The sequence below is a fragment of the Diadema antillarum genome, unplaced genomic scaffold (assembly GCF_040938485.1).
Source record: "Diadema antillarum isolate AM-2024a unplaced genomic scaffold, OU_Dant_1.0 seq00000662_RagTag, whole genome shotgun sequence".
Classification (NCBI taxonomy): domain Eukaryota; kingdom Metazoa; phylum Echinodermata; class Echinoidea; order Diadematoida; family Diadematidae; genus Diadema; species Diadema antillarum.
This window is the reverse complement of record NW_027271574.1, coordinates 502,980-516,870: the sequence shown is the minus strand read 5'-3', so window position 1 is coordinate 516,870 and position 13,891 is coordinate 502,980. Positions and strand designations below refer to the sequence as shown.

The following is a 13,891-nucleotide window of genomic DNA, read 5'->3' as shown; positions in this document are numbered from 1 at the left end:
AGTCTCCCTGCATCAGACGTATCGCTTAGCAAAGGCAATAGTCTCACCGCATCAGCGCGACATTTAGCATAACAGCACAGACAATACCTGCATCCTCCGCCTAGGTTATATACTAGGTAGTACATTGTATATGGCAACCATCTTTTAGGTAGTAATACAAACTAACATACCAGTAAAGGACATTCTTTATAGAACATACAAAGATTTCATACTTCTTAAAGCTGCTATACAGTCTTTTGTATGTTTTCAGAAGAATATGGTCCACATAATTTCGATTGTATCATTGACTCCACACTGATATTCCACCATGTTGACAAAATTGGATACTGTAAAATATCCTAAGCTCATAAATCGAACTCATTTCATGATATGGTTACAAGCATGATTGCTGTGGATTCAGAAAAGGATAATTATAAAACTTTGATGATACTTACATATGTATGTATACACATTTTATCTTACAGTCACAAAGTCAGACTAGACCTAACTGTCATTATATTTCCTCATTATCTATAAAGCAAAAGACTTAAACTTTCTTAAATTCACCGTTCGACTGGTTTACTGAAAGAATAAGTGTATGATCATACAGATTATCTGCACGATGGGTAGTATTGAAGGATTGAATTCACGCCTTGTACAGAGTCCTACCATAAGTCATATTTGAGAAGTAACAAATACGTACTACTTTTCCCATTAACACATTACTGTTCTGGATATCCTAAAGGTTGCAATGGATGCATTCATGACAAGTGAGATATTATAATTTCGGCAAGTCAAATGTTACAAATCCTAACAAATTATCAAAGTCATTTTCAAATTCATCATACTTTTATGTACCACAAAGATTTTAGGGTGACTACAAAATGCTAAACCACTAATATGCCCGTACATAATTGTTGTCTGAATATGTCTTGAAAACCGCTCTCCTTTAAATTCCCTCTTCTCATCCATACTATGCAATGATCCTGCTCTAGAATTACTTCCATGAAAGTAAACTGAACATATTTCAGGAATGACATTCCTTCAACAAAAATGCAAGAAAAAACAGGCAACTTACCAGGTGTTTGACACATCATAAATGGAGAAATCTCCATAACTCAATTTATAGCAATACACAAATTGTTTAAAAGTCTCTGAAACAACACTATAAAAACTCAGAAAAGTAAATGAGATGTTTTGCAAATAATAATAATAATAATAATGATAATGCACACAAAAGTGAAATTCATCAATTGCAAAGAAAATAATCTTTTGGCTCCAAGAAAGAAAACAATATTTCACTGTTCACTAGCATGAGTTGTGAATGATTTCTCATATGTTATGCCAATAGCACAATTAAGAGTTTCACACACCCAATTCTGTCACTTTCCTAAAGTGCTTCTATTTTTTTTTTCACTTTTGCTTGAAGCAGTTTACCTCCTGAAGAGGGAATTACTACCTTACACAGGGATCAGAAATATTGAATTGTGCAAAAATGAGATAACTTTAAAGAAAATATTTGCAAGGAAAATCATCACAGTAGACTTTTGAGTCATCAAATGACTTTTGAATAAACAAAGGAATATTTTCCTTCAAACAAGAAACAAACACACACACACACACACACACACACACAGGTAACTTTCTTAACACAGTATCAGGGCCAAGTTTTGCAGAGTTACCATTTAACTGTAAGTTTGTCAGAATACAGTACACCATAAATTGAATTACACGTTAATCTTACAATCATAAGTCACTCTTTAAACTCTGGACAAAGAAGGAAAGTTTCCTTAAAATTCACAAAGTTTAACTGCCGTTAACTTCAACTGAAAGACAGGGGAAAAAATTAATATTGTTCTGCAAACCAACATAGATGAATCAGACCCCATAGACTAAAACTTTTAAATAATTTGAAATACTTACTTTCAAACTAGAACCGAATATCACAATCCTCCTCGGGGTAAGAAGAGTTATGTCCCTTGAAAATATTCAGGAATTGTCAACGTTCTGATTAGCTACAGTCAGCACATCAAACTAGGACCTCAAACAATATAGCTGATAGGATAAACACAACTATCAAAGCTGTAAGCATCACAGTGGGTAGATCTATTTTAAACCACTCACAACACAAAAACCTAACTGGCTCTGGACTTTGCTATTAAAAAACGACAACAACAACTTCTAAACTTCCCTCTGCACTCATTGTGTAGACCAAAAAATGTATCAAAAAAAATCTCTCATGAGCTACATTCAAGCCTCACGTCAAATCAAATTATATCTCACATTCTGGACACTGTCAAAAAGTGGATCAGGTCTTGACCTGCTCCCAGCTGACTGGAGCACCAGGGGGTCATTAGCAAGGCCTTTCATTGATGCCGTCCTGACCGGACTTCCACGAATGGACGGCCAGTCAAAACCGCTTAATACACCTGACAACTACCTCGACACTTGTTTCTCCCCACCATCCTGGCAATGCGACTATGCAAGGCATGCTTTCTGTCTGCCCATCCAAAAACATGATCTTCTTCTTTTTCGGTCGGGCATCAGAACCTGTTGGCAGACAATCAATATGTGTCTTTCTTTCTGGCCAGAGACGTGCAATCGATCGATCAAGAACAAAGAATAACCCTGTCCGAGCTGACAACATGGCGCTAGGAGTTTGTGATACCCGGCTCAGACAGCGGATAGACGAACCTCACAGCTTGTCCCTGGAAATGGACTGTTTTGTCACACGGACTAATCCAGTTACTCAACACTTTCAATATTGGCATGAAGGGGTACAAAAAAACCTTGATGCCATGAATCTTATGAGTACCCATGAAGGGAAGGGCATAGCTACCTGACTGTGCTTGGCAAACAGAAATTGCCATCTTTTCCAAACCACCAATGATCAGGAAGGCTTAATTCATTCCCAATGACCAATTAGTTTAAGGCCACACCACCTGTCCGTTTACTTCTTCTCTTTTCTTTTTCCCCCAAAATGTCCGCAAAAAGAGATGGATGTTTACAATTAGCCCAGTAGGACATCAGTCAGTGCTTACTATTTTTTTGCAAATTACAAAATGTACGAAAATTGAATAAACCTCAGTTGCTGACCAGGTATGCTACATCTATAGGCAAAATGAAAATAAAGATCATTACACTGCAAGGTACCACATCTTGGGTAAAACAATAATCACTTCACCTCCAATTACACAATCTATTCTTCTTCAAGGTGCATTTGGCTCCTCCTGTGATGTGCTATAAGACTCTCTTCATACTTTCTTCTCACATCAAATCAAATGGTAAATAAACGTATTAATTTGTACATATTAGGGATGACAATCAGAAGAGTAAATGAACATTTCAGAGACTTAAGAGACAACTTGATTTCATGTTTTTAAAAGGAGAAGAAAAAAAAAAGGACATTATTATTCTGGCCTACTAAATGAAATCACCATTACTATAGCCCAGATAAGGCAAGTGCCGCACAAAGAGGGTGCTTTACAGAGTCTCCAGGTGAAGATATCTTGCTTTCTCATTGTACATCAGCTGCAGAAAAGGAACTAACTTTATATCCTCCTTAGAGTAAACTAAGAATACAGGATTTCTCCCAAGTGACTCACATAACAGGTAGTAGCTTACACCTAGATCTTAATTTTTCATATTCCTCAAAGGTCCTGGCAAGCAAGTCTACTCTCTTGAGCTGTTTGAATCACTCTACAGAGTGAGTTAACACTACTAATTTGTTCATCAAAGACAGCAGGTACAGAGACTGTGACTGCTAGACTTACACAACAGACTAGGACTAGAATAACATCATTTCACAAGACATTTACTCTGTGGATGATGTTCCCTGAAGATTCCTCACAACTGCCTGTTCTCCAAGACTATTCTTCTCTTCCTCCTGAGATGAAATTTCCAGCAAAAACAATGAACTGTTGCTTGGCTGGTTACCATGGTGACTCTCCCAGCCATCATCCAGGGCTGGGCTACATCCCTCGATGAGTTCTCCTCCACCACTGCAGCCTCCAGGAGCTGGTGACCTGCACCTAGAAGGTTTCTGAGTAGCAGGTGGCATTCTTGGACAGCATGTCCTTGAGGGCAGGCACACAGTTGCTGGGTATGAGGAGTCCTGAAGAAGACAAAGTGGAACATGAAAGATGAAAAAAAAATGTGGTTGATGGGACAATGTCATACAGATTATGAAGCCTCTACTTGTAATGATAATTATCTTCTTCTTCCTCTCAATGGGCAGATATTACAACTCCAACACCAACATTGACCCGTTGAGGAAGGTTTGATTTTGCTACAACACGCATTTCCCATAGACGCTTGCCCGAGTACAATCGGGACTCGTCCTCAACGGGTTAATGGTAATAAACATCAAACAACAAAATAGCAAGAAGGAAAAAAAAAAACAAAGAAGAAGAAAAAGCAGGAGGAGGAAAAGAAGAAGATGAAGAAGAAAAAAAAAGAATATTAAAAAAACAAAGAGGAAAATGAAAGAGAAGAACTAGAAGGAGAAGAACATGGAGAAGCATAATAGTCAGTTTGCATTCACCTCTTCACTGTGTTTTGGTGTAAAATACTTTGATATTATTAAATTCCCTCCATAGGAGGCAATCGCAATCCCCAAGTAGATTGCTACTTCATGTCACACACACATAGATGCCAACAACGTACATTACAGTTTTGCTGCCTTTTAGGTACAAAATGATGCACTCTAGCAGAGAGGAAAATTGTGGATTAAAGTATCTTGATTGAGGGCACAAGAGCTGTTACATGTTTGAACCTTGGTCTGTTTTACTGGAAGAAGAGAATGAAATCCACCTGACCATGCGACCTCCAGCTAGTTTTGACGTTGGACTCTTGCAAGAAACAACAAAAGATGGTGTCTTCAAATTAAAGGATCACTATATGCACCAAGCACAAAATATTCAGGGCAAATATATTATCAGAAAAAAAAATTGAATGGCCTCATTACTGTATGATTATGAGAGCTGTCTAAAGGCACAAATAGAAAGCTATGTTTCATTCAATGATAGCAAAACTTTTCTTCCCATATCATGTGAAATTTCTCAAATACTGAAATCTATGTGGCTTTGAATGAACATCTAAAAGAAGTCATTTTGATCATGAGGTAATAATGTCATGTCTTTGTCATCATCTGTTTCTTCAATCTTTCATCTAATTAAAACCTGGTGATGAAGAAAATTTGTTGGTGTTCATGTAAGCACAGCTTACATCATTTAATAATTTTGCGCACAACTTCATCTGCTGCTCTTGTGGTTTCGCTTATAAATGAATAGTTTTTCTTCAGAATAAAAAACGCCTTCATTGACTTAATGGTAACAATCAAATACTTATAACACAGCATGTGTCAAATTTTAATCACCAAATAGATACAAAATTCAGGTTCTTATGCAAGACCTCAGCCACAAAACTTTCAAAACGGTTGAGTGAATCGTTGCTGGGGTATTCAGACTATGATATTGGCATCAACGTAGCATAGTCATCTGTTCTGTGCTTATGAAGTTCTGTTCTAAATTCCAGATCGCAACGCATGTATAGCACCCTTTCTAATCATCTCCCATAAAATTGAAGTCAAAGTTTTTTCATGAAGGCACAAATAAAAGGCACTTCCATCAGAAAAAAAAAATAAAATCCCAAAGCAAAACTTTAGAAACACACTTCATTGATCTCCCTTTCATTTCATGTATCAAGTTGTAGTTTGCTTTTATTTCCAGGTCTCAATTACACTTTCCTGATTCCATCCACAAAATTCCTCCCTTTTGCTTTTGATTTCCTCATCTCTGACAAACAAAGATACTGGCAAAAACTCAGCTGACCTACTAAATGTCTTTAAAATGAGGGGAAAAAACAAATGACCAAAATGAGATCAATATGACAGTGATGGAATTTGAGAAGAGGAACTTGTTTTTGACATAAAATTGTTGTAAATCTATCCACACTGTCAAACAAACAGGTTTTCAAATGACAAATGATATCACTGATCACATGTAGCTGTATGCTCTTGTTTTCTTTGTTACTGGTTTGTTGCTTTATTTCTCTCTTTCTCTTTGCATGTTTTGTGTAAGTCTTTCCTCATTATCATTTTTTTTTTTTTTTTGGGGTGGGGCTTGGGGGAGGGACCTCATTTTATTTTTTCTCAAATATTGCATTATCTGAATATCTCCTTCCAATACGAATCCTGTCTTTACCTGACATCTTGGAGGCTCACAAGAATGAATACATTAGTCCTACTTTTGGAATGATGACCTCGCTGGGTTAATACACGATCAGTACTCATTTGTTGTAGAATTATACCAGCTCAACTATACAAGGTCAAATTGAGCATTTACATGGGGAGTGGGTGGGGGGCATACACAAGAACATGATAATGAAATTATGCCCCTCAAAATATCACTTTCCAGCAGGAACATGATTTTATAAGAGGGGCAGTGCCTGAATGGGTTCCAGTAAACCTTTGAAAGTATTCTTGATCCATCATTGCGACTGCAAACTTCCATGCTAACTTTGATCTCTTCCAACTGGAGTTGCTCATAAACACACACACACACAAAAAAAAGATGATTAAATTACTCTTAATATCATTATTTCTCGAGAAGTTTGATGCAGACGCTGCTCTAACTGGGAGAGGACAAATATTTTCCTACACTAGACTGGCTGACGGAGCCAGAGGGGATTCTGAGCTGGGTGGACAGGAGAGCCAATATTTGGGGAAGTCCCCTGAGATCTGATGAATTTGTGTCCATTTAAAGCTGCATTCATATGTGAGTAGATCAAAATCATACACGCATGGCGAGAAACTGCTTATCACATTTTCTCTCGATATGCAATAAAAATAAATCCCGAAATGTTATCATATGGGGTGTTTATATTTCAATTCTCAAACACAAATGGGCCAATGGCAGCTAGGTACATGTGTGATGCCTCTAAAAATTAGACATGTAGTAATAATCAATCATTTGGTTGCCTAGCAACAATTGCATGTGAAAGCAGACACCCCTTTCATGAGAGAAAGACGTCTCTGAGCATGGCATGAAAAAAAGAAAATTAACAGAATCAACTTTCATTCCTTGCTGCTAATCCCATGGGTGTGAAAAACAGGCATGAAAGGACATCTAGAATTATATCTCTTTCCTACCAAACCTAAGTAGTTTGTAGCTAAAACAAAAGACAAACAAACAAACAAAAAAACCCAAATATGTCACATCTCTGTGGACCGAAATTTATTAGAACACTGGAGGAAAGCCCCACAAATCACATGGTCAAGAATGCCTGTTAGAATGAAGGAGAGGACCTGAAAGACATCTCCATGAAGCTCCTTCGTACATGAAAGGGCCTGAACTGTGATCATACCAGGGATGCCTGATTTCAGGCTTTTGCCTGAAAACTGGCATCCCTGTCTTTAAAAGAAATGACAAAAAATATTTTAAAAATATTTTAAAAAAGGAAAGGAAATGAGTTGATACCCTTTGGACCAGCTGATTGATCTAAGCCTGCCATCTTGCATGTCTGCACCAATAAATAAGGATTATTTCCTGAATGCCGCTCCAATCCCCTGCAGGCAGAGAGGGGAACTAGTGCATAACGATCCAATCAGAGCAAGTATCAAAATAGCCTTTGGGTCAGCAAAACTAATCCCACATTGTAAGCGAAGCAGCTATCTCCAGATTTAAAAAAAAAGGGAAATAAAAGAGACAAAGAAATCAGTGCTGACCTTGTTCTATAGCTTGAAAAACAACAGGATAATAATGAAAAACAAATCGTCATCATCATCATCACTACCATAACAACAGTAATGACAATGATTATAAAGACAAGAATGTATGTTTACCAATTACACAATGTATGCCCATGGGATGGACACTTTAAAAATATTTAAAGGAATTTTGAAGCATGCACAGTAAACTCTATGTCAAAAGAGCCACTACCACACCAAAATGATTTCATCTTCGAAGCTAATCAGGAAATGAAAATCAACGAATGACATGCATGCAATATGCCATGAATACAAGTTTGGGAACATAAGATTATCATGAAAGCAAAAGGCATGTATTCTCACTATTCATACATATGATACCACAGCATCCACTGTTCAATTATCTACCATTAAATTGTGAAGTTGATCTTGTAATATTCTTGGAAGTCTTTCAAATTACAACATAATTTGCAAAACAAAAACAAACTGCTCTTTCGTCACATTTGACTGTCCTTACCAAGACTGTGAACTGCCTGGTTTTCCGTGAATAAAAAGATATAAATTTCACAAGAAATTACCTAAAATGACAATATACCAGGATGCTTTATTTCATTTTGTTCCAAAAAAAACATGTCAATTGGTAAGAATATAAAACTTCAATCTATCAAAGCTTCTGAAGTCATGCAACGTCGGTTGGCATGGCATTTAGCCAACTACATCACCAGTCTTTTCTCTTCAAATCGGAAGGAGAGTGAAGTTACCAAGACAGGTTTCACACTACAAAAATTTCTTGTGTGTAGTCAAGTTTCTTTGAAATGGCCCTCTGAGAAAACTATGAGCTGCTCAGACACAGGTATTAGTTTACTCAATGAATGCTACCTGCAAACGACATTGCATCGCATTGCAACAGCTATATTCAAACATGATAGCCTGCAAAATCAGCAATTCTCCATACACTATCAAAAGTGCAGGAGTGCCGAAAATATGTGCTCACACTATGGTGCAAGTGAATACAGCGTCAAGTTATGCATGTTTCACAAGTCAAACTATTCAGACTGAAAAGAAACAAAGAATTAAGGAAAAACTGACTTTGAAAACACCTCTGGGCTAAAACTGGTCAGAATGTGATTTGAGAAATGTCTTTTGGGAAAATCTGATTTGTGCCTGCTTTCAGACATTTGTAAAGCAAATTCAATTAAGCGTGAGTATTTTTTACAAGTCTGAAACCACTCAGTGGTAAGAAACCACCATGCGGCACAAGCTGCCTGCCAAGAGAGGGCATCCCAGCCGATTGAGCCGATGGCTGCCTGAGGGGAGCTCTGCCGCTGACAGACAATGTAACCTCCAACGGGACCAGCTCGGGACGTTGACTCTCCTCAGAAACAGGAGGCGTTTCTGTTCTTTGGAACCCCCTCTTTGAGTGGCAGAAGGTGCTAACTCTGCACAGAATCAGCATTACTCATGTCCTTTTATCACTTAGCCCTCCATAAACATATAGGCCTACAGGGCTAACATCCCATCAGCACATGTGGAGCTACCAAGATATCTGAGGTGAACTTAAACATCATTTGCACATTCACATTCTGCTCCCCCCCCCCCCCTTCCTCAATCGTGTGGCACTCATTTTCAACAGCAGCCAAAGTATTAATTACAGAAACACTATCTTCCATCAAAAGAAATCTGCCCCATATTAAGATCCAGCTAAATGAACCAAGAATGTGAGGGCAGAGAGAGTACCTTCAATTTAAAAAAAACAAAAACAACCAAAACCTGACTTCGAAATCTTAAACTTCTCGATCTTTAGCCAGTGTGACTGTAGCTATTGTGTTCTATGGTACACTGTGAGAGATACTGGTCTTGTGGCAGTATTCTCTCTCTGGAGTAGCAATGAATGCACTGAAAATAGATCAGAGACAAGCATAAGAGTCAGTGAAGAGTCTGAATGCAAGACTACAGCATACATGGGGTGCACAATAGCTTTATCAAGACTGACGATGCCATGCTCCCAGTGTGTACAACTCCAAAACTGGGAGAGGGAGGGGAAATCACACCTCTTCTTAGGATTCTAAGCCTGAAAAATCCACCAGCAAGGACACACCTGTAGCAGGTGGTATCCAGCTTTTTCTCCCACTCCACTTCAGATCTGCTCTCAAGGGCACCAGACAGAGTTCAGGTTTAAAGGTGTGTTGACACTGAACCTTACAGTTGAGGAAACAAGCCCAGGATTTTGGTCACAGGTTCAATAAGAAACACCCCCCTTAAAGGGTGCTGCCAGGAAAAGATTTGTGTTTGCCAGATGACAGATACACCACTCATATATCAAACAACTGCTTTCATCTCAAAATTCCTACCAATTCAGTAGAAGTATTTTGACTGACTACCTGTTACAAGTTGTATGAACTTAAAGTCTTAGCCATTTCCCTCAATGCATGCCAGGACTACAAAGATAGTGGTCACTTCTGCCAGTAATGCAGGCTGTTGTTCTAAATACAACACCACTCTCGCTGTTTACTTGATTTGATTAACCCTTTTTGCATCCTAGCACATAGCTTAGCTTGCCAAGCTTATGCATCAGAATTTAGCAAATCCACCCAAAGTTGACCTAGTTGTAGATTAGCAAATCTACTCAGGTGTAGCAATGTGCCTCACTTGAAAAGGCAGGCCATGGTGACACCATACAGTTTATTACGGGGATTAGATAATCTCTATTCATTGACGATTAGTATCCAGATATCTGTGCCAATGAGCAAAGAAAGTGTGCCAAATGGCCAACAAAGAACAGTAAGAGCTAAAAGCATACCACAGCCCCATCATGAATCATATCACCAAGATTTCAAATCAAATAAACTATAAACTACATATTGCCAAGATATCGTAGCTGCCAGTATCAAATGGCATGGGTAGTGACATTTCCGGAAGACTGTCATAATCACCAATATCTGGATAAAACTTAATCCATAAAGTGGACAATTTCATTTATTTTGTCACACCAGTTCTGAGGGACGTACGAAGGTACTATACACGGACAAATATCCCAATTTTGAGGTATAGCATTGGCATACACTTTGTGTAATGCATTTTGATACAATGAATACACAGAGAAAATATAAGAGAGCGACCTGAGCAAGCACTCACTCTCTCTCTGTAACAATGCGTGTACACATAAAACTACACTCACAGACAGGATACCCAGCACGGTTCCCTTTGGAATATCTCAAAGGTTCTCCTGTCTGCACCACAGTCGGCATCACTGCGGTTAATCTCAAAAGACAAAGGCTTGCCAAGAGGAAGAGACAAAAAAACAACAACTGACAAACCAATGTGAAAAAGAAAGCAAACTTTAAAACAATGATCCACATGATCAGACGCAGATGGGAACAAACAAATTAGGCCGAGAGGAAGAGAAATCAAAGAATCTTATGAGAGAAACATGATGGCGAATCGGGGCAAAGACAACGAATATGATACTTTTCTCACGACACTGAAACGCAAATCTTATTGGGAAAATAACCAATTCCTCGGCTTCCACTACACTGACCATCTGCACTTGATCAAACTGAGCATGAAATGTGCCCCGGGGCAGTGAGGAGAGTGGACCATCAACTCATTTCCACCCAGTCCCACTTTTGCGAAAACTTTTCCATCCATGTCAATTCATCTGACTTGGCCTTTTGCCCCTTCCTCCCTCCCCCTGCCCCTCTCCCTTCTCCCGCTCTCCCCGTCTCCTTCTCCATCCCCAGTGCAGCGGGGGAAATGTTTGGGTGCATCCATCACCGGCGCCGTGACACCAGCAGACTACAGTCCTCAACGATCTGAATAAGGTAGAGCCAGATTCATCTTTCCCTGGGGCATTGCCCCTTCAATTGTAAGTTTCCTGGCCACTTTCTTAGTCACTGCTGCTACCGTCAGTCCGGACCCCTCTCCTCCGGCTGTTGTCTCATCTGTGTAATCTCCTTTCCTCAAACCTTCTCACGATAGGATGGCATTAATTCCTCCTACTAATGTTAGGGGTTCAGTCCACAACTCCTCCTCTTCCCAATTATGGTTCACCTTTATTTTGTACAAATATGTATTTCATTTTCTTCACTTGGTATAATTGTTTTGGTAAACCGGCTTATTTGCTCTCCTTGTTTTATATACACCAATTACTCGTGCTTTACAGTCACACACTTGCTTTCATCTTGGTCCAGTCATATTTCTCTCATATTTGTACAACCTGAACCATAAATTTGATATTGACAAACTACCATTATGACTACTGACTAACTGAAAGCAGATATTCATAGTTTCTTATGACTTTTCCTATCATTTTCTTACAACTTTGTCATGGCAGTAAAGCTTTGAATTAGACCAAACATTTGGATATCCTGGAGTGGGGGATATAAAACTCAGGTTTCATGTTATCACCAGTTTCTTGATTGTGAATGCATATCTGCATATTGGTTGAGCCTTATGTATGTGCGACAGTGTCAATCTTTCAAAGAGTCTGATCCCGCTCACTCCTGAGCAGTCTACAAAGTATCACACTCTACTCTCCTAACCACACAGATATCACAATGATATTGATTCTTTCTTCTTCTTTTTGGACACCCTGTCTTGTTTCTTTAATGATATCATAGCACAATTCTGCAAAGCAAGTCTAGATTGCATAATGGAATTCACATGCATATGAATATTCCAAATGTTACTAACTATGCAACGTATTGTCTTCCCCAATTCACACTCTCATGGGCAAGAAAGATAGTGCTCAAAGACACACCAAGTTATCTTTCACTCATATGACATATAAATACACAACGTATTGACATGAGAACATTTGGAGACATCATCCCAATGACAATCATACGGCAGCATAAGACCTTGTGCACTGTCATGTTTTATGAGAAGCTCATGAATATCTATGAGTCTCTACCTTGCACTGTACAAACTTTGCATGGACTTTGTGCATTGCCTTTTTACACTGCATTGCATTCGTATGGCAGTTCCGCAAAAAAAAAAAAGCCCTGCGCTCATGTATGACGAGAGGATATGAGAGGATTCAGACATGCATGTACATCGTGTGAATATGCATGGTATCAGTATATTGCTATTCAGACAAATACAATTGTTGTATACCGATGCATTGTACAGTCAGAACAATTCTAGTCTTGAAGGGGAGACACTTACCGACGAGCTTGCCCCTATCCGTCTTGATGCGGATGATCTGCATGATGGCGCCGCTCTGCGGATTCAGCGCAAGGACCTCCTCCACTCGACTCCAGACACTGAGGACCGACCCGGAAAGGACGTGGAACGTCCGCCGCCTCAGCCCGATCTCGCAGGGAAGGCCCAGGACATTGGTCTTACACGTGCCTTTCCTGACATGGCAACAAGTTTAAGAAACAGACTTACGGTCACCGTCAAATTGGAAGCATTTCTAGCCACACATTTGTCAAACTCTAATTTTTTGACATTGAGCAGTATTGTAGATTCTCCCTTTATCATTTAAAGGTACTGTCGACCATTGGGGGCAGTGATTTAAAAAATGTGTAAATTATCACATTTGATGCATAGTGCAGGTCAGTTGTATCAAAGAACATCCCACCATATAAAAATTTTAAAATAAATCCTAAAATATTAGGAGACATCACTATTTTTCTCACTAAACCATAACTGTAGACGGTTTAGTCTTGGAAATCTATTGTTCACATTTTGTATGTTTACCAATACTTAACATTGATTATACTGATTAACTTTTTTTTTTACACTGGTTGTTTCTATCCCTAAGTCACATTTTAGAACTATTTTGAAGCACTAAAGGTGGATTTTTGTTTCATCTGCAAGTGGTAAACAATGCCTTTAATCAATGAAGGTGAAATGTGGTGTAGTACTGTATGAAGTGTACTTTAAATAGGAAGTGAAGACAGCCAAAACCATCAATAGATCTTATCATAAGAGTTGAACCATCAATAGATCTTATTATAAGAGTTGAACCATCAATAGATCTTATTAAAAGAGTTGAACCATCAATAGATCTTATTATAAGAGTTGAATAAATCACCTTTGATATCACCCAAAACAATTTAAAGATACACATTTACAACGGAACAAAAATAATTTAAACTGACATTCTCCTCAGTTTCACAATTGAATTTGACATCATCCCAAATCCTTGTGTGTGTGTGTGTGTGTGTGTGTGTGTGTGTGTATGTGTGTGTGTGTGAG

General features: G+C 38.6%; 1 protein-coding gene across 1 annotated transcript in view; it reads right to left on the bottom strand.

Annotated features, from left to right (window-relative positions):
- Positions 1-3,413: 3,413 nt before the first annotated feature.
- Positions 3,414-13,891, bottom strand: part of LOC139736685 (protein strawberry notch homolog 1-like) — a 49,065-nt gene continuing 38,587 nt past the window's right edge. The window contains exons 28-29 of the mRNA XM_071647433.1: positions 12,854-13,044; positions 3,414-4,093 (exon numbers count right to left, since the gene is read on the bottom strand). Of these exons, the coding sequence (XP_071503534.1) occupies positions 4,011-4,093; positions 12,854-13,044 (274 nt within the window). The 3' untranslated portion in view covers positions 3,414-4,010. The remainder of the gene's footprint in view (positions 4,094-12,853; positions 13,045-13,891) is intronic.